Source organism: Drosophila ficusphila, unplaced genomic scaffold (genome assembly GCF_018152265.1).
Source record: "Drosophila ficusphila isolate 14025-0441.05 unplaced genomic scaffold, ASM1815226v1 contig_791, whole genome shotgun sequence".
Lineage (NCBI taxonomy): Eukaryota > Metazoa > Arthropoda > Insecta > Diptera > Drosophilidae > Drosophila > Drosophila ficusphila.
In genome coordinates this window covers 3,504,806-3,523,128 of record NW_025064737.1, presented here as the reverse complement: position 1 = coordinate 3,523,128, position 18,323 = coordinate 3,504,806, and the positions used below count along the sequence as shown (strand labels likewise).

General features: G+C 49.2%; 2 protein-coding genes across 14 annotated transcripts in view; one reads left to right on the top strand and one right to left on the bottom strand.

Moving 5' to 3' along the window:
• LOC108091376 (uncharacterized protein CG43427) overlaps window positions 1–12,663 on the top strand; it is a 56,995-nt gene extending 44,332 nt beyond the window's left edge. For 7 of the 13 annotated variants that reach the window (XM_017190542.1, XM_017190545.1, XM_017190540.1 and 4 more), the window contains 6 exons: window positions 1,251–2,576; window positions 7,303–8,419; window positions 8,962–9,338; window positions 9,404–10,323; window positions 10,756–10,949; window positions 11,547–12,663. In XM_017190542.1, coding sequence (XP_017046031.1) covers window positions 1,251–2,576; window positions 7,303–8,419; window positions 8,962–9,338; window positions 9,404–10,323; window positions 10,756–10,949; window positions 11,547–11,734 — 4,122 coding nt within the window. In that variant the 3' untranslated portion in view covers window positions 11,735–12,663. Of the gene's footprint in view, window positions 1–1,250; window positions 2,577–5,946; window positions 7,277–7,302; window positions 8,420–8,961; window positions 9,339–9,403; window positions 10,324–10,755; window positions 10,974–11,198; window positions 11,320–11,546 lie in introns of those variants that run through there. The other 6 variants (XR_001771389.1, XM_017190548.2, XM_017190550.2 and 3 more) reach the window with 6 other exon arrangements.
• Window positions 12,664–15,274: 2,611 nt separating this feature from the next.
• On the bottom strand, window positions 15,275–16,342 carry LOC108091401 (eukaryotic translation initiation factor 3 subunit F-1). Its single transcript, XM_017190592.1, has one exon. The coding sequence runs from the start codon at window positions 16,238–16,240 to the stop codon at window positions 15,398–15,400; it is 843 nt and encodes a 280-aa protein (XP_017046081.1). The 5' UTR covers window positions 16,241–16,342; the 3' UTR covers window positions 15,275–15,397.
• Window positions 16,343–18,323: the final 1,981 nt, after the last annotated feature.

Genomic DNA, 18,323 nt, shown 5'->3' with positions numbered 1-18,323 from the left:
TAAACGCAAGCAGTTTATTAGTCAAATGCGCGCACGAGCAGCACCACAATGAAATTGTAATCACAAATAATAAATCGTAATAAATATTAAAAAATAAACCTCAGGCAATTGTACATCGACAACTGAGACGGAGATTCCTATTAAGATTGAAATCGAGCGAGAGATTGGGCTGCGGTCTGAGCAATTAGATGCGCTTGTCGACAGCTCATAAAATGTTCAGCTGCAAACCGTAAAAAGTGTATGCTAGTTCATGGCATCTTGAACCTTGGGGGAAATGATTTGAAAAATGCAAAGCAGCAACGCGACGCAAAAAAGAGAAATTATTGATCAACTGAAACAAAATTAAATATTTTTTTTCCCATTTGAAAGCTGCTTTCTGTAAATGTCATTCAAGGCATTCCATTTGCATTTTAAACACCACGCTTTAAATCAGTTTAAAAAAAAAAAGTGTGATTCTTTTATTAAATATGGTTTTATACCAAAGTAAAAACGTTTTTTCATATTGTATAGAGTTATATAGTACACAGTTCCTCTAAAAAAAGAAGTTTTCACTTCAACAAGTCAGATCTTCTTTACATGATTACAGCTTTCTCTATATGTACTCGATACTAATACTGAAGAAGTGGCGACACTCCGCACTGATTACTAGCTACCAGAATAGGAGGGGGGGGAAGGTTACCTCGACCCAACTGGATCTATTGTACCCCCTAACTGAGCTTAGAGCTCACCCATCAACCCGGCTCCTTCGATAAGGTTAAGGATCTTTATCGGGTCGATGCTTCCAGAGGTCCCAAGTGTAAGGAACCTGGACCCGAGGGTTCTGCTCCTCAGGCTACTTAGTGCTGGGCAATCTGATATTATGTGTAGGGAGGTTTCATCCTCGCTATCACAGAATCTGCATGTTTTTCTGTTTGTAATCCCTATATTAAATAGGTGTCTCCTTAGTTTGCAGTGTCCGGTTTGTAAGCCGGTAACTATCCTAAGTGATCTCTTCCCTAGTAGTATAAGTTTCTTAAACCTCTTCATGTCATAATTGACGATGAGGATTTTGGCTTGTCTTTGGCCTGTGGTGTCTACCCAGCTGGCTTGCCTCATATGTACCTCTTCCGTTCTTAGGTTCGATAGGATCAGAGCAGGAACATTATTTAAAGCATTAAAACACAGCGGCAGCGTTCCTAGTTATAACTCATGGACACTGCAGTGCTCATCTGCAAATTTCTAACCGAACTCCATCTTGATCCCCTCCACAGAGCGACCATGCCGCCGAGCTGGACAAAGCGATGGGCGCAGCCGCTGCTGGAGCTGCTGGAGGAATCGCTAGGAACGTGGACGAGCAGCAGAACCACATCATCCGCAGCGGCAGCAACGGGAATCACGGAAACCACGGCAACGGAGTGGCCGCTGGCCAGGCGAGCGCCTCGAATCCCGGAAAGACGGTGGGCAGGGAGTACATCTCCTCGCCGGGATACGACACGTCCTCCAGCACGGCGCCGGCCAGTTCTCCGGACCCGTGCGAGTACACCTACGAGGGAGCCATCCAGGACTACAAGCAGAGGGTCCAGCGGGCCAGCAGCAACGGCAACGCGAACAGCAACGGAAACGGAAACGCCAGCAGCAACGGCAAGGCGGTGGGAGAACCGATCGCCTATCCCACCAGACGGGGATCCAAGATCGAGGACCGCCTGAGCGGGTTCGAGGTGACCTCGCCCAGCGACACCCAGGAGGGCGTGGAGAAGCAAAAGGTGGACGTGCCCAAGGTGGACATCTCGAAGCGCAAGGAGATCTTCGAGCAGGCCAGGAACGAGCAGCCGGTCTTCGTGGGAGCCGCTCCTGCTGCCCCTAAGCTGGTGCTCCGCGATCGCCTGACCAACGGCAACGCGGCGCCCGCCGTCCCCAAGTCGGATGGAAGGCGCCTCTCCGGCGACATCTCCAGCATCCGGGACCGCATGCAGAGTCTGGAGCAGCAGCGCAAGGCCTTCAACTCCAGCAAGAGCGTGGACGTGCCGGTGCCGCCACTCAAGCAGCGGCTGAACAGCCTGCAGCAGTCCGTGACCAAAGAGGAGCAGCGCAAGCCCCCGCTGGTGGCCCTCATCGACGCCAGGCAGCTGGAGATCATGCGCGGCGAGGAGGAGCGGATGCGCCAGCAGCAGCAGCACCAACAGCAGCAACAGAAACAGCAGCAGCGGGAGCGGGAGCCAGTGCACCAGCAGAAGGCACCACCAGCCTTGATCGTAGAGGAGCCACCGGTGGCGGCCACCAACGACGACAGCGGCATCCAGGAGGACACCGCCGACGAGCTGCAGCAGCAGCAGCAGCAGCTGAACGCGGCCATCGCCGCCTTGGCCCTCGAGGAGCGGCAGCTGGAGGAGGCGGCCAACGCGGTCAACCAGATCGAGGCGGAGTTCGACGAGCTGACCGACCTGAATCCCTCGCCTCTTCCGCCTTCACCAGCCCATCCCTCCGTGCAACAGACTCCACCAGCAGCAGCGGTCGCATCGACACCAGTTGCATCGCAGGCAGCCAACCAGTCGGCCAACCAGGCGGCTGCTCCTCCGTTGCGGGACATGGAATTTAGTGTAAGTTCTACTAACAGTTTTATCGAATCCGCTAGGATAAGTCCTTGTGATGTTGATGTAGTAGCTGCTTCAGCGGTGTCGGAATCTGGCCCCACTCCCACTCCCCCACCCACTTCCAATCCCACCTCCCCATCCCCCAATTGTAACTTGCGTAGAAAGCCCTCCAACGAAATGGTCCACCACCGCAACTTGCTTAAAATGTTCAAGGAGACCTTCCAGAACGACGAAGACCTGAAAGAGGTCGGTGAGCCGGTCACCTCGCCGGGTCAGTTTAGCCAGGTCTTTGACTTTACCAGCCAGCCGAGCAGTGCGCAGGCACCTCTCCCAACGCCCTCCGCCTCGAGTCCGGTCCCCACCCAGATACCGCGTCCCCTGGGCAAGCCTCCCATGTCGCCCAAGGCGGTGAGAAAGGCCCCGGGGCCTAGGGTCCCAGTCCACTCCGCGGGTTCGCCGCCGACCGCCGGGGCTTCCCCTCCGCAGTTCAGCATCAACGGCCGCGTGGAGATCTTCAACTCGCGGCAACTGGACAGGCCGCCCACGCCGCCAGCTCCGCCGAGGAGAACGGTGAGGATCGAGCAGCCAGCCAGGGAAGTGGTTCCGCCTCCGGAGGTGGTCATGTGCGCTCCCCCGTGACCGTCGTCCATCCCGACGAGCTGCCCAAGCCCAACACCGTGAAGGCCCTGTCCAACTGCTTCAGCCAGAGCGACGCCCCGCCGCCCACCTCGCCCGTGCTGTCCCCCAAGCCGCTGCCCAGAAGCCGCATTCCCCAGATCACTCCTCCGGCTTCCCCGAAGCCGCCGAAGAGAGCGCAGGCGGACGAGGTGGACCGCAGCTCCGGGGACTACGCTCCGGTGGTGGGTCAGACCAGGGCCATCGTGCACACGCCCCCCGTGAAAACGAGTCCCCCGGCGGGCAGGTCCCTCGATCCGTTGGCGCCCAACGACTCTCTGTACCTGCACACGTCCTCGCCCAGCGAGATGCCCTCGCTGAAGGCCTGCTCGCCGAACGAGTCCAGCCTGTTCAAGATGGCCTCGTCGCGACCCACCTCGCCTTCGGTGGATGTGGACAGGGAGGTGGCCCTGTGCCAGCAGTTCCTGGACAGAGAGGCGCCCAGGGACCTCCAGCTGGCCGAGGAGGACCGCCGGATGCTGGAGCGGTTCGCGGTGGAGGAGAGGCCCTGTGATAGGATCGACGTGGCCAAGGCGCCGCTGCCCAGCACCGGCTACCAGAGCGTGACCGAGGACCTGGTGAGGAGGTGCGACGGGCCCAGGGAGACCCAGGCTGTGGGGCAGCCGGAGGAGGAGCCCAGCGAGGAGGACGTGGCCCTGTGCGCGGGACTGCTGGACTGCCTGGCGCCGGCGCAGGAGCCCCTCTGCGACAGCGTCGACGTGAAGAAGAGCCCGGTGCCGGCCACTGGCTTCCAGGACGTCAGCGAGGAGGAGGTGCGCCGGTGCGACAGGTCCGGCCGGAGTGCTGCCCCTCCAATCCGACCCAGCTCACCCATCGGCAGTGCCAGGGCAGCGCACTCGAAGGCGCTGATGGACACCTGCGAGCAGATCATCGCGGAGGAGCGCCTGGCCAGCAGCCAGATGATGAGGAGCTCGCTGCCGGAGGCGGCGGAGGCCAAGCCGGCGACCCCGCTTCTGGGCCGCCGGTCCAAGATTCCCATACCCAAACCCTGCTGCATCGCGGCCTCCGGAACGGACTCGATCGGCAGAGCGGGCTACGCCCCCGCCGCCCCTCCGTCGCCCGTGGAGCAGCCGCTGATAGCGCGCACCCACCTGGTGGAGACGGAGATCCAGATCAAGGAGGTCTCGCCGCCCAGCTCGCCTCGGCCCGCTCCGGCCGCAACTGCCGCTCCACCTGTGAAGGAAAAGAAGGCCAAGAACATATTCGACTTCCTGAGGAGGAACTTCGGGCACCAGGAGGAGCCCCAGCACCACCCCACGCTGAACGAGACGCTCGAGAAGAAGGTGGTGCTCACCAGCACCAAGAGCGGCGTGGACGTGGTCAACGCGGACGAGTTCCTCCGGGTGGACAACTCCAAGTTCTACGTGGCCAGCGAAGAGGAGGCGGAGGCGGAGGCGGCACCACCGCCCCTCCCCAAGACCCCTGCGCCCGTTAACATCGAGATCCGGAAGAAGATCACCACGGACGAGATCCTGGAGGAGAACACCACCGAGCAGGCGCTCACCCAGGAGATCAGCGACCTGCTGGACGACGAGATCCTGAAGCTGGAGGCGGCGGGAGCCGCGACCCTGAATAAGTAGTTTCGGAGTGGAAGCCCGGGCTTCTTAGTGCTCCGGGGTGATTCGTGATCTCTCCGGCGATTCGCTGGCTTTCGAGACCAACTGACCACCACTCTGACCAACCATGACTCCTTTGAATCGAACACAAATCTGAGCTTGAACATTTTACAATCAAAAACAACGAATGTAATTCGAATTTATTCTTCACAAACTATTTATTTTAACCCGGTTTTTGTTTTTCTATCAAATGCTAATCGGTTCTTATTGACATTTTGTTGTGGGCTCAAGCTACGTAAGCTACAGTTTCTCTTTATTTGATAATACACTATACTAAACCCAATAATTATGTATGAAAACAAAATTTTATTTTATACGATGAAATGTCAAACATATGTTCTATGGTTATATATTTTATACACAAGCATACACACAAAAACGAAAGAAGAGCGAAATCTTTTCGCGCTAAACACACAAAAAAAGATTAATGAAACCTCAGAAGCATACCAAATAATACAGAGGAGGACAAATATTATAAATACAAATGAGATATAATTGTTGTGCTATTTTATGAATAAACCTAAACTAAAACCGAAATCAGAAATCAGTCTGACGAAAGTGCAGTGTTAATAGTAGATGTAAATACTTATTTTTCTACACGCCGCCTGTAAATTTCGCTTATTCATGACGCTAGAAATCGAACTGCTTGCACTGCTTGGCGGTTTAGTATTTGAAGCTGTGTACCAGTGCGTAAATTACACAAACTTATGTAAAACTTGAGAGTTCTAGTTTTTGGATTATTGTTCCCGCTTTTAAAGTGTTATAAATCAAAGCACCATTTAGAAAATAATTTAGAAAACTTCTGGAAAAATAATCAAGTCGTCGACGCTGGATGCGGATAAAGCGATGGATCCCGGTTCCCCCACAAAAAATGTCCAATTAATCCCGAACACCCCCTGGAATCCCAAACCCAATGCCAGAGGTTAAGGCTACTATATTTAAGGCTCTATTCTACTTGCTATCTGAACCATTCACTGTCATAATCCGATTGCATATTTCTCTTACATGCCTTGCGCTCGTTTGTTGGCTAAACAATGTAAAATATGACTTATCTATTAACGCAGTTACATAGTTTACATGCTTACTGCCAGCAAAAGTTGTTGCAAGTATACAATTTCCGAGGTAAGCGGTTCTCTATCTCATATCCCCCTGATTTGTGCCTCTTGTGTTCCTTTCGTTCCGTTCTCCTCGTTTGTTTACGTTCTTGGTTGCATTGCATGTTGCGCCTCACCCACTAGCACCTATTTAAAATGCCAAAAGTCACCATCGCCTGGTGGGGTTTCAGCCCGGATTCAGCGCAGTGTAGGCGTAATCAGCCCCGATCTGCAGACCCGGAGTGCTGCCTCTGCAGTTTTGCCGCCCCATATGTGTAGTACCTCCCTTCTTTATCTAAAAAAATCGTTTCTGTCTGTTCTCAGACGTAGAACCCTCGGTTAGTGCGCTCTAAGCCCTCGTTGCTAGCGGTTCGGTCTTGCAGTGACATTTCCGATAGCTGGATACGTACCACTGTCGACTATCTCTACAGCCCCCCATAAAATATAATCGTGCGAATAATTCGCATCGGACGGACTGCTATCTAGAGTGTTCCCCGTAGATACCGAGCGAATCGATTGCAGTGCTCCAGTTCGTTGGGTTGGTTCGATCGAAACCAGGGGTAAGCGGCTAGACTCCTCACTCTGTCCCATACTTGCCAAGTGCTTCCCCAAGTATATATAATCGATTCCTGGAATCTCTTCAGAATTTATAAGAACCGGAAAGTCTGATAGGGGTCTTTGAGGGGTCTAAATAGGATCCAAAATTAGCAAAGGCAAATCAGTTGCATTTCGATGTTCTAATCGAACTCAAGTATAGAAGAACTGGGAAGTTGATGTTAATCAACTTTGTTAATCAACTTTATTATCAGGTATATTTACACAGGATTACTAGTCCTTCTCCAATTTAATCATTAGATTCCTTTAACTTGGTTTGCCTTGTACTTTTGTAATCTTTCAAACTAGAATTCTTTTCGTTATTGGCCAAGCCCGTGTGTTAAGGATTAGTTGGGGATTATCTGTACTCATGAGACCACTTTGTATTTGCCATCGCCTTTTTTTCGGCGTAGTTGGTTATCTGCCCTCAAAACATTATTGGGTGAGAGCGTACTGTCCTGTGAAATTCTTCGAAATTGCAACCCAAATTCCTTCGATATTGTGTTTCCGTCTTTCGCCCAGTTATTGTTTGATTGAGTTTTGTGTATATTTTAATTTGATTTCGTTATCTTTAGTTGTTTGTTTAATTTGCAAGCCAGCCTTTGTTTGAACTAACTGAAACTCATGCGATCCATGCGCATTCTTCTCTCTCTCTCTCTCTGTCATGCACGCTTTTGACGCTTTCTCGCTCGCTCGCTCGCCATGCCACGCCCACCTCATCCCGCCCCACAGATCAACGAAGCTCTTGAACTGGCGCTGCAGGCCATCGATCGCGAGGCGACCACCAAGCCGATGGACAAGGCGCAACATCCGCAGAAGCAGGAGGAGGAGGAGGAGGAGGAAGAGGAGCAGCAGGAGGAGTTGGTGGCCACGCCGGAGGAGGGGGAGCCAACTCGGGAGGAGCCGGGGCAGCCGGGGGAGGAGTCTCCTGAGCAGGGGGAGCCACGCGGCGAGGGAGGGGAAATGCCAAATAAGACCGACGAGCAGAAGCAGGGGGAGCGGGAGCCCATCTACGAGAATGTCAGCTCGACCATATCTATGCACGAAGTAGATAATGAACAGATAGCAGCGATGACGATAACCACACAGACGCAGGCGACGCGGAGGAGTCACCGGAGGAGCATTCCAAGCAAACAGACCAGCAACAACAACAACGAGAGCAATCAGAGCCCCAATCAAACAGCCAAAAGTAGCAGCAGCAGCAATCAAAAGGAGAGCAGCGTGGCAGCAGCATCAGCAGCACCACCGGCCACCTCGGGGGATCCGGAGCCCTACTACCAGGTGCCCAAGGCCACGGAGCCCTACTACGACGCCCCCAAGCACCTGCGACCCGTGCCCGTGTACGAGAACATCGAGATCTTCTACTCGGGCCTGGAGATCGGCCAGGGAGCGGGAGCCGCCCCGCTGGGGGTGATGGAGCCGCCCAAGGAGAAGCCCCCGCCGCCGCCCACCGAGAGCCCGCCGCCGATCCCCACGGAGGTGGGTCAGGACGACGAGCTGGACGGACTGGGCAGCAGCCTGGGCCACCACACCGACACCTGGTCCTCGGACAACACCTACGAGACCATCTCGAACGGCACGAGGCGGCACCTGCAGGGCCAGCTGGAGCCCGCCCAGCCGTCGCCGCCCATCAAGCGGATGAACTCCACCAAGCGCATCAAGAAGGAGCTGCGCAACAAGCGCTCCAGCTTCCTGGGCATCGAGACCGACGGCGACCTGGACGACATGGAGACCTACCTGGAGCTCACGGTGGCCCCGCCGCCGGACATGGCCCAGCTGCTGCAGGAGGAGCGCCGGCTGGAGAAGCAGCTCTACATCAAGGCGGGACTCTGCGACAGTTCCGACACAGGTGAGTCTATCGCTGGATGGGCGGGTGTCTGAATGGTCGGGTGGTCGAGTGATTGGGTGGGGGCAGAAAGCCGATACCAAAGCCAACAGGCCGTAAAAGCGAAAGACGACAGCAATGAGCAAATTCCCAGCTGGAAAGGGAAAGGGGAGGGGGAAGGGGACGGGTGCGATGGGGGCCAAGCCGCACCCTCTGCCCCGCGAGGTTAAGTATAAATAATCCGTTTAGTGTGCGTGGCCACCGGACCCTCGCACCTTTGGTGGGTTTGCTCCCCCTCCGGGTGTTGAACTGCCAATAGCGAATCAGTTTCCACTTTTGTTTTTGGGTTCGAAAATAATTGGTTATAGGTTCAAGAAGAGATATATTTTTAATTTAATCGGGAAACTAGATAAAATAATGCATTTAAAGAATACCTTAAAGTATTGATAAAGTTGTCTCTTTGAAGTCTGGATGGGTTTTGGCTAATTAATTTAATTTTAACTATTTCGGTAGAAAGTATAGTGATGCCTAATTTAGTTCCTCCACTTCGCCCTTTTCTCCTCCAGGCGAAAGCCGCGATTCCGGAGTTTCCGAGAACCATTCCCGTCAGAGCAGCGAGCACTACACGAACTCCTCTGAGGAGAACGACACCCAGTCGGAGGCCACGCCCCCGCCGCTGCCACCGCCCCCGGCGAGCAGCCAGCTGGTCAGCGAGGTGATCTACCAGAACGAAGGCCTCCTGGCCGCGCAGACGCCCCTGCTCCAGACGGTCAAGGGCAACTCGGCCGAGTCCTGGACGGAGTCGGCGACGGCGGCAGCGGCGGCCACCCAGTCGCTGAGCGAGGCCACGGCGACCGCCAACGCCAAGATGCAGTCCATCGAGGACAAGATCCGGGAGCAAGGCGAGGTGTTGCGGGTGGAGCGCGAGCTGCTGCACTTTTCGGTGAGTAGAAGGCTGGCCTTGTGCCTCCCAAAACAGCATTTTAAAGCACTTGCTTCCCCATTCAGCAGGAGGAACTGAAGCGGCAGCGGGAGAACCTGCTGCTGCGCGAGAACCTGGCGCGTCGGGAGCTGCAGCACGGAGCCAAGATGCTGATGGCGAACAACAGGCGCTCGCTGCAGGACCTGCACCACGGCATCGGCATCGGAAACGGGATGCTGAGCGCCTTCCAGCCGCCGCAGCCGCAGCACCTCCAGGCGCCAGTGGCACCGCCACATCCGCAGCAGATCTACGCCAACGTGCCGCAGCAGCAGCAGCAGCAGGCGGCGCTGTACGCCTACCACCAGATGGACACGGACTACCGCAAGTCCATGTCGGACCTGAACGAGTTCTCCGGCCGCCTCATGCTGCCGCCGACGCCGCCCACCAAGCCCCTGCGGGCGATGCAGCTGGCCGCCAACGGTCACGGCCTGGAGCCGGACTACGCGGTCAGCACCCGGCAGCGCCAGCCGTCGGCTCCGTACGGCGGATCCCTGGTGAAGATCGCCGGGGCACCTCTGCCGGCACGGCCACCGGGCGGCCAAGGGTATCCCGTTCCGACGGCGGCCGCCTACCACCACCAGTCGGCCCAGAACCTGAGCAACATGTCCCGGAACACCTTGCTGGCCCTGAGCGCCACGCCCAAGCCCAAGTACACGGACGGGTGGGTGCAGGTGCAGCAGCGGAAGAGCTTCGACAGCCACCAGGCCAGCGACCCCGCGTGGCTCGCCGCCCAGCAGCAGAAGCGCAAGTCGATGCCGGACTACGGCGGAGCGCTCTATAACAACAACCACTGGCTGCTGCAGGAGGCGGAGCAGCGCCGCATCGAGCAGCTCGCCAGCCGGCGGTCGGTGCCGGCCAGCAAGTCCGCGGGCAAGCCGCTGCCCGACTCCATCATCCAGACGCTGACGGAACGGGTCCAGAGCAAGGGCATCGGCGAGCGGAAACGGTGGGTAGTCAGTTTGAACTGGGATGGTTTTTCCAGCTTAGGCTAAGGTTTTGTTTAAGGCTTTCCTTTGAACCTTGAAGGAAATACTATAGGGGATTATCTATATATTCCTTAAAGCAGAAGTTTCTAAAAACGTATCCCATAATTTATTTTTTGTTTTCGATTGTCGAGCTCAAGTATTGCATGTAATTAAAGTTAATTTTGTATTATCCCTGTTTAAACTTGACCTTAAAAACAAATTTAATTTGGGGAGATACATTTTCCAGAAGTTTTGTTGATAACAAATAGTATATGTGACCCGTTCAATAGGTGTATGAGGGTAAGAGCTATTAAATTAGCATTGAATCCATTTACTTAGTTTTGAGTCTTGAGAACACATGTGTCACGTTTATAACAACTACTTATTAACACTATGCCTTTCTTCGATCGCAGCTTCGATGGCAACGGCAACTACAGCCAGCTGAACGGCAACAGCAACGTCTACCAGCAGCAGCAGCAGCAGCAGAAGAGCAGCACCGCGAACGGCAGCAACATGAACAACATGGGCATCAACGGCGGCGGCAACCAGGAGAAGGTGCTCAGCGTCAGCGGCAAGAAGAAGTGCTCCCACTGCGGCGACGAACTAGGTAAACTTTGCTACTACGTTGGTTGTGAGTGTTGTGGTTGTTCTTCTACTCCCGAACCCCCCTCTTCACCCTTCACCTTTGGAACCATCTCCTAGGCTTGTTGTCACGGCGAGCATCACAAGAATAACACACACTCGGACTCACTAGTCTCATGGTCGAGTCATGTTGGTCATCACACGCTTCTCCCTCCCAACAAGCCACGAACTTTTCACCATGAGTTTCTATATTCCACTTACATGTCTGTGACAGATCTGGGCTGCACCCACGACAACTGTCGTCAAGTGCACAAAGCGCTCAAATACATTGTTTGGGTGTAATTCAAAAAAGACTTGATTACCATATCTGACTAAGCGAAATTTTAATGATTGAGGTACATTATTAAAAAATCTTAGAAGCGGAATCTAATGTCTAATGTCTATACCTTATATAATAAATATTCCTTGGCGGAATCTATATTAAAGCTATTACGAATTTAATCTAATGGAATTCGAAAACTTTTTACTAGTGGTTCTTCCGCCATCGGATTTTCTTTATAACGCAATAATAACTTGTGATACGACGTTCTTGCTAAAACTCAAACTTGCTCACTTTCCACAGGTCGCGGCGCTGCCATGATCATTGAGTCCCTGCTGCTGTTCTACCACATCAACTGCTTCAAGTGCTGCGTGTGCCACGTCCAGTTGGGAGATGGCCTCAACGGCACCGACGTCCGGGTGCGGAACCACAAGCTGCATTGCCAGAACTGCTACTCCAGCGACGACGGCATCAAGTTCAGCTGCGTCTAACTGGGTCCTCTAACTGGATCCGAGGCCGAAACGGGGATTGTTGTTGTTCTTGTTGCTATTGCAGCATTGATTGTTGTTGTTGTACTAGTAATACGTAGATACTAACTACCGACGTAATCCGTGTGTTCAGATATGCATATACACTACATATATCCATGTTACGAGCAAAGTCAAATACAAAACGTTTCAGACTAGTGTTAATCGCTTCTATATAAGTACGAAGTTTTTGAGTGTCTGCATTGCTTTTTGACTAAGATTTTAACTTTTTATATACGATATTCTACATGTTTAAAAATCCGACGTTATACATAAATATGTTTAAAAAGCCAAGCTCTCTAAAGTTTTACGCCAAGTCAAAGTAAAGTTGCAAAACGCGATCAAAATGTGTGTTAAAACTTATTGGAACACGAAATTAACGCAAATTAAGGAAAAAATTCTTTGAACATTGTTAAAATTTTGAAATTGTATATTGCGCGCATCGATATATCTACAGACATATAAAAATTGTACATTAAATAGACGTTTTTCTTTTCGAGTCCGAGAATTCGGTTACTTCTGAACCTAAAGTTTCAGTGTTCTATCTATCCTACACGCCCAGCCCACACAAAATACCTAACGACGTATCCAATGTACCTAAACTATATACAAACACCCATCCGAAAGCAACACACTAACATAAGTACATAATATTATATACTTACATATTACATGATGTGCATATAACGTGAAAGATTTTATTTCTAATTGTCGTTATTCTTATTTATTTATCTAAGCATACAAATCAAAAACTTGTATATTCCATACACTTCTTGAATTTTATGATTAACTTTTAAACTTGATCAGTATATGAATAATTTTTCTGTATAAATACATCAAAGAATCTATTTGAATTTCGCTTAGTTTTATAATAAAGTATTTCAAAGATGAAATATTCGGCGTTTAATGATTTAAAAAAGAGAGACAACATTTCACTGTTTACTATTCAAAAGTGATAGGGGCCAAAGTTTAAACATTAAAATAATTTATGTATAACAAATATACCTTCCATTCGACCTTCAGGATCCATGTTTGGTGCACACGAATACGAATAATTGAAACTATTCGTTTTTTTCGTATTCGTATTTTTTTTTCAATCGAAAACCCCCCAGATTGAAATTCTAAATCCGCTACTGAGGCCAACATAACCGCTTAGCAGGTGTAAATCGATCAGCTGATCAGCTTAAAATTGGCTTGTTCAGTGTTGAGCGCGTGACAAATTATTCTTGTCACGCCAACAACAACCACATGGAAATTAATTAATTACTTGTGCGCGGCGTGCTGTTTCGTGACACGCACAAAGAATCAGCGTGGTTTCGCATCTCTGATCTGATGTTTACTTTGAAATAACGGTTCTTTCGAGTGATGCGGCGTTCTGATTGGTGGAAACAGTGAGGGGAAGTGTGCCAAGGACAGTTAACTTAAAAAAGAACCGTTACTTAAGTAAATTCAGTTTTACCAGCTGCATCCTGCTATTGATTATGTTGGCCTGGTGTCAGAAATCGAATTTCATATTGAAATTGGCTGGTTTCAAGATCCCAAACACCAGGCAAACAGAAAGGCTTAGTAGGTGGATGCTCAGCAGCAGCCTTTATGTATAAGGCAGGGGCGGATGCAAAAAAATTTGGGGGGATCCGATCGAACAATATTTTAGTTTGGTCTGGGTGTCCAATTAAAAATTTATTTAGTTTACATGGTTGACGGACCGCAGAGCAGCAGCCTTTATGTATAAGGCAGGGGCGGATGCAAAAAAAATTTGGGGGGATCCGATCGAACAATATTTTAGTTTGGTCTGGGTGTCCAATTAAAAATTTATTTAGTTTATTTCGTTGACGGACCGTGTGCTGCAAGGGGTTTTGAAGAAGTCAGAGATTTCGGAGGGAGTCCGGTTATCCTGGCTCACCCCCTTGCGTCCGCCCCTGATAAAAGGAATAACATTTTCTGCAAGCAAATTGCGACGAACTAAATTTTAAACACCAGGCCAACATAACCGCTTAGCAAGTGTAAATCGATCAGCTGATCAGCTTAAAATTGGATTGTTCAGTGTTGAGCGCGTGACAAATTATTCTTGTCACGCCAACAACAACCACATGGAAATTAATTAATTACTTGTGCGCGGCGTGCTATTTCGTGAAACGCACAAAGAATCAGCGTGGTTTCGCATCTCTGATCTGATGTTTACTTTGAAATAACGGTTCTTTCGAGTGATGCGGCGTTCTGATTGGTGGAAACAGTGAGGGGAAGTGTGCCAAGGACAGTTAACTTAAAAAAGAACCGTTACTTAAGTAAATTCAGTTTTACCAGCTACATCCTGCTATTGATTATGTTGGCCTGGTGTCAGAAATCGAATTTCATATTGAAATTGGCTGGTTTCAAGATCCCAAACACCAGGCAAACAGAAAGGCTTAGTAGGTGGATGCTCAGCAGCAGCCTTTATGTATAAGGCAGGGGCGGATGCAAAAAAAATTTGGGGGGATCCGATCGAACAATTTTTTAGTTTGGCCTGGGCGTCCAATTAAAAATTTATTTAGTTTACATGGTTGACGGACCGCAGAGCGGTAAAAATGAATTGAAACTATTCGTTTTTTTCGTATTCGTATTTTTTTTCAATCGAAAAGCCCCCCAGATTGAAATTCTAAATCCGCTACTGATTGAGCCGAAGTGCCAAAGTAATTGATTTAATTATTTTTTGTGTGTGCTTCTAGAAATGAAAAAATTATCAGAATGTAATCGGTAGTTTTACATTTCAGTTTTTTTTAATCTTTTAATGTTTAATTTTTTGCACGGAATTCGATAGATCCACTCGCTATGTAATTTAGGAGTCGTTAGTTCCAGGATTTAAGGTGCAAAACTAGTTTTCCTTAAAACAATCAGATGGTGGTGCTGATCTGGAATATATACCCTATCCATGCATGCATGTGTATATCTACTACGCCCAAAAATTGCACATCCTTTTTTAAAATAATCAGAATCGACGCCAACGTCTATCCAATTATTCGAAATCAGGAATTCCAAACAAACGGATCTGGGCTGAAAAGCCAAGATCTTATAATCTTATACTTAACGGAAATTAAAGCGTTTTATGTTGCTTAGCATTATTTCCAATGATATAAAATGAAGCGTGCTTCTGGGTGGTGAGTGAAATATGAAAATGGAACACTCAGAAATTATTCCAATGCCCTTAAAACTGTTTTGTTTGGGTCGCATGGCAAATAATTTGTTGATTTATAGAGCACAACTACTCCTAAGTAAGCCGGAATGTTCGCCAACCATGAAATTTCAAAGAAGATGCACTTTCCCATCCAAGGACAGTGTGATCAAGATATTCACTCCAAGTACGGTCTGGGTTAGAATGGTAGATCTACACTTTAGTTCCAAGTAAACATCCCATATCTGAGCTTAGCTATTTCCTTAGGGACCCACTTAGGATTCCTAATATTAAGATCTTTATTCTCGGGCATAATAGAATTTTTGATTTAAGCATTTAAGTCGACACAAGTTGAATTTTGTTTTTGCGATCTGAGCACTTTATTACCCAGACCAGTTGATACAACACACAATCCGAAACAATCTGCATTTACAATTTCACCGTAAGTAGATATCCCCACTGCACCACGAACCACCTTTCTAGGCGGTGGGCAGGAAGGTGAGCTTCTCGTTGAGCTGCAGCTGGGTTTTGATGAGTTGGGAGAGCGTGATGACCAGCAGGAGGTTGCGCACGTTGGCGTTGAACATCTGGGTGAACTGCTCGTGAGTCATGTGCGGCACGGAGTGGATGAGGTCGAGAAGCTGGCGGCCAACAGCGTTGTCCGGCGTCACCTTGTGGGCGATCACGTCGTCGACGTACTTCAGGATCAGGTCCAGCAGGGACTGCAGTTTCGTGGAGGCCTCCGAGATCTGGGCCAGGTCTAACATGGGCGGCACAGTCTTGGGCCGGTGGGCGGGCGACACGCCCACGGTCTTCTGCAGCAGCTTGAGTCCGAAAGTCTCTGGCTCGTAGCTGGTCAGCTCGACGGGAATGGGGGTGAACATGCAACCGCTCTTGCCGCCGGGCACTCCGAGTTGGATGCAGACGTAGGCGCGGAGGCCCATGCGACCGCCCTGGAGCGAGGTGTCTACGGTGAGGTGCACCGGGTTGTTGCACTCGCGGGCGTAGTACTCGTGGATCACCGAGCTGTGGTTGGTCACGTCGTTGCCTGTGGCCCACCAGCCCACCACGCTCTCGTTGGAGTTCACCTTGCGGTTGAGGTCATACATGTCCAGGGCGTAGCTCAGCTCTGCCTCCACTTGGTCGTCGTGCTCCTTATGCGGAACACAGAAGCAGTTGGTCACCTCCACCACTCCCTTGTCGACGGATCCGAGGAGGGTGCCGATGACGCGGTGCGAGTCAGCGTTTCGGCGCTCAAAGGCGTCCACGACCTGGAACAGCACCACAGGGTGCACGCGAACGGTCAGATTAAGGGCCGACATCTTTTTTCTGCTGCTGGCGAAGATTTGCAAGAAAATATTTGCAAAAAAATTTACTCGGCCACGCTGCGGTTTAGTGTTGCCAGAAGGTAAAAGGGCAAGGTTGCCAGACGGTGAAACAGCGATGCGTACTTTCGCCGGAAAAAGCGTTAGGTTGTTATGGGAACATGGAAAAGTAAATAACACTAGTGGCGGCACTGGTCTAAATTAAGCCGCGTCACCCTCCTAAATTCGTTATCTACATTTCAAATTCATCCCTCTGTCTCACTGGCGCTTTTATGTCGTGATCAAGTAAAATATAAAGTAAAGACCGTTAAATCCCTTTTAAACAATGGCAGTCGACAGAAGGCTGTCCTTTTTTCTAAGGCGGTGGGGAGCAGATGAGGAAGGACTTATGTATTCTGGGCTGGCCAAATGGGTCTCCACCAAGGAGACCGTCAAGACTCTTGAGCTATCCCGTGCTGGCCAAGTACTTTTTTAGAGATGTGGCCTAAAAATGACGTGAAAAATGAAGAGATGGCTTTTGCCGGGGCTACCCGTTCCCATACGACCTGCAGCACCACGTCGGGAAATTGGGCAAGTTCGAGACGACGTGGAAGACGTCCTTCCAAAAGAGCATTTTCAGAGAAAGAGGAAACTGTCGCTGGACATGCGTAGCCTGAATGCAAGGCAGGAGGGAAAGCTGGCGTTCTTCCCAGAAAGGTTTGTCGGCGGCCTTTAGCAGGGTGTTTTTCTGAACGATGTAAACTCTGACCTGTTGGAGGACATCGTTGGACATTCATTTTTTCTAGGCGGTTCAATTTTTCGATAACTTTTAATGCGGATCTGTTCGAATATAGTGGAAAGGAGTTCAAAATTGAAAATTCAAAATATTTGATCATATCATAATCCATACTTATATATAATTTAGAAAAAATCAAAATTTTTCGTTTTGGTGATTTTGAATGTATGTATAAACATTTAAAAATATTGTCTGAAAATTTTAAAGTAATCCAGTAAATTGTTTTGGAGTAATGAGCGTATTTGTAAAGACATCTCCAACGTAGTTCAAATAGTAGCCAAAACTTTAAACGCGTTTTTTTCGAAACTATGTTTTCAAAGTCGGTGAGAAAAATTTCTCCGAGACGGCTTGACCGATTGACTTGAAATTTTTACAGGCTCTTAGATATTTTTTCAGGTAATGGCACGAGAAATTTTGGTTCTGATAAAAATGTCGATTTTTTTTAGTCACTAAATTTTCGTGCCAAAAAACAAGTTTAACGCTTGGAAATGCGTCATTTTGTCTAAAATCAAAATTTAGAAAACTCCCCGTGTCATTACCGGTATTTATCTATCCTTTAGTTAATCCTTTCGTTCTTTTGCATTTCTGATTTGTATCTGATAATTTGGATCACAGGTATCTTCCTCACCGCAAAACACCTTTTTGAAATGGACCTTTAGGAGATCCTCTACAAGATCGAGGGAACCTAATATTTATTTTTTTTTAAAACGTATTCTTAAACTACGTAAAATTATCGAACTTTTTATATATAACGAGAAATAATATACAAAAAAGCGCATTTTTTCTTAATTCGGAATTCAATAGAAACGCCATCTGGAAGAAATCCAGTCAATCGTTCATTCTCTTGAATAGGAGCTATCCGATCGGCCGATCCGGCCCATTCCGACTTATACTCTGCGTGCACAACTTTTGGGAAAGTTTCAGCAAGATAGCTTTAAAACAAACTTCTGGCCTAAATTTTGCTGGGCCTTTGCTCTGCAAGGGTATAAAATCATAAAAATCGGACTAGTAAAGCATTTAGCTGCCATAGGAAAGACATACATATGTCGTCGCCGATCGACTGCGCATAATGGAAGCTCAACAGTTATCATAATATTAAAATGTCGACATCTATTGCTCACATCAAAAAGTTCTCGTTTTACACAAATTTAATTTTCTTAAAAACCGAAGATTTTGTCATGTAGCTCCCAAAGGAACAATGGGAGGAATTAAAGAACATTATAAATAAAATAGGAAAAATACTGCAACGACGTTAAAAATAAAGTATCTAAAGCTTTTAAACAGAGTTTTACTTCCGGACTAGTA

What these genes read in the sequence shown, in the direction of transcription:
- LOC108091401 (XM_017190592.1), bottom strand. Translation starts at nt 16,240, where the DNA reads ATGTCGGCCCTTAATCTGACCGTTCGCGTGCACCCTGTGGTGCTGTTC.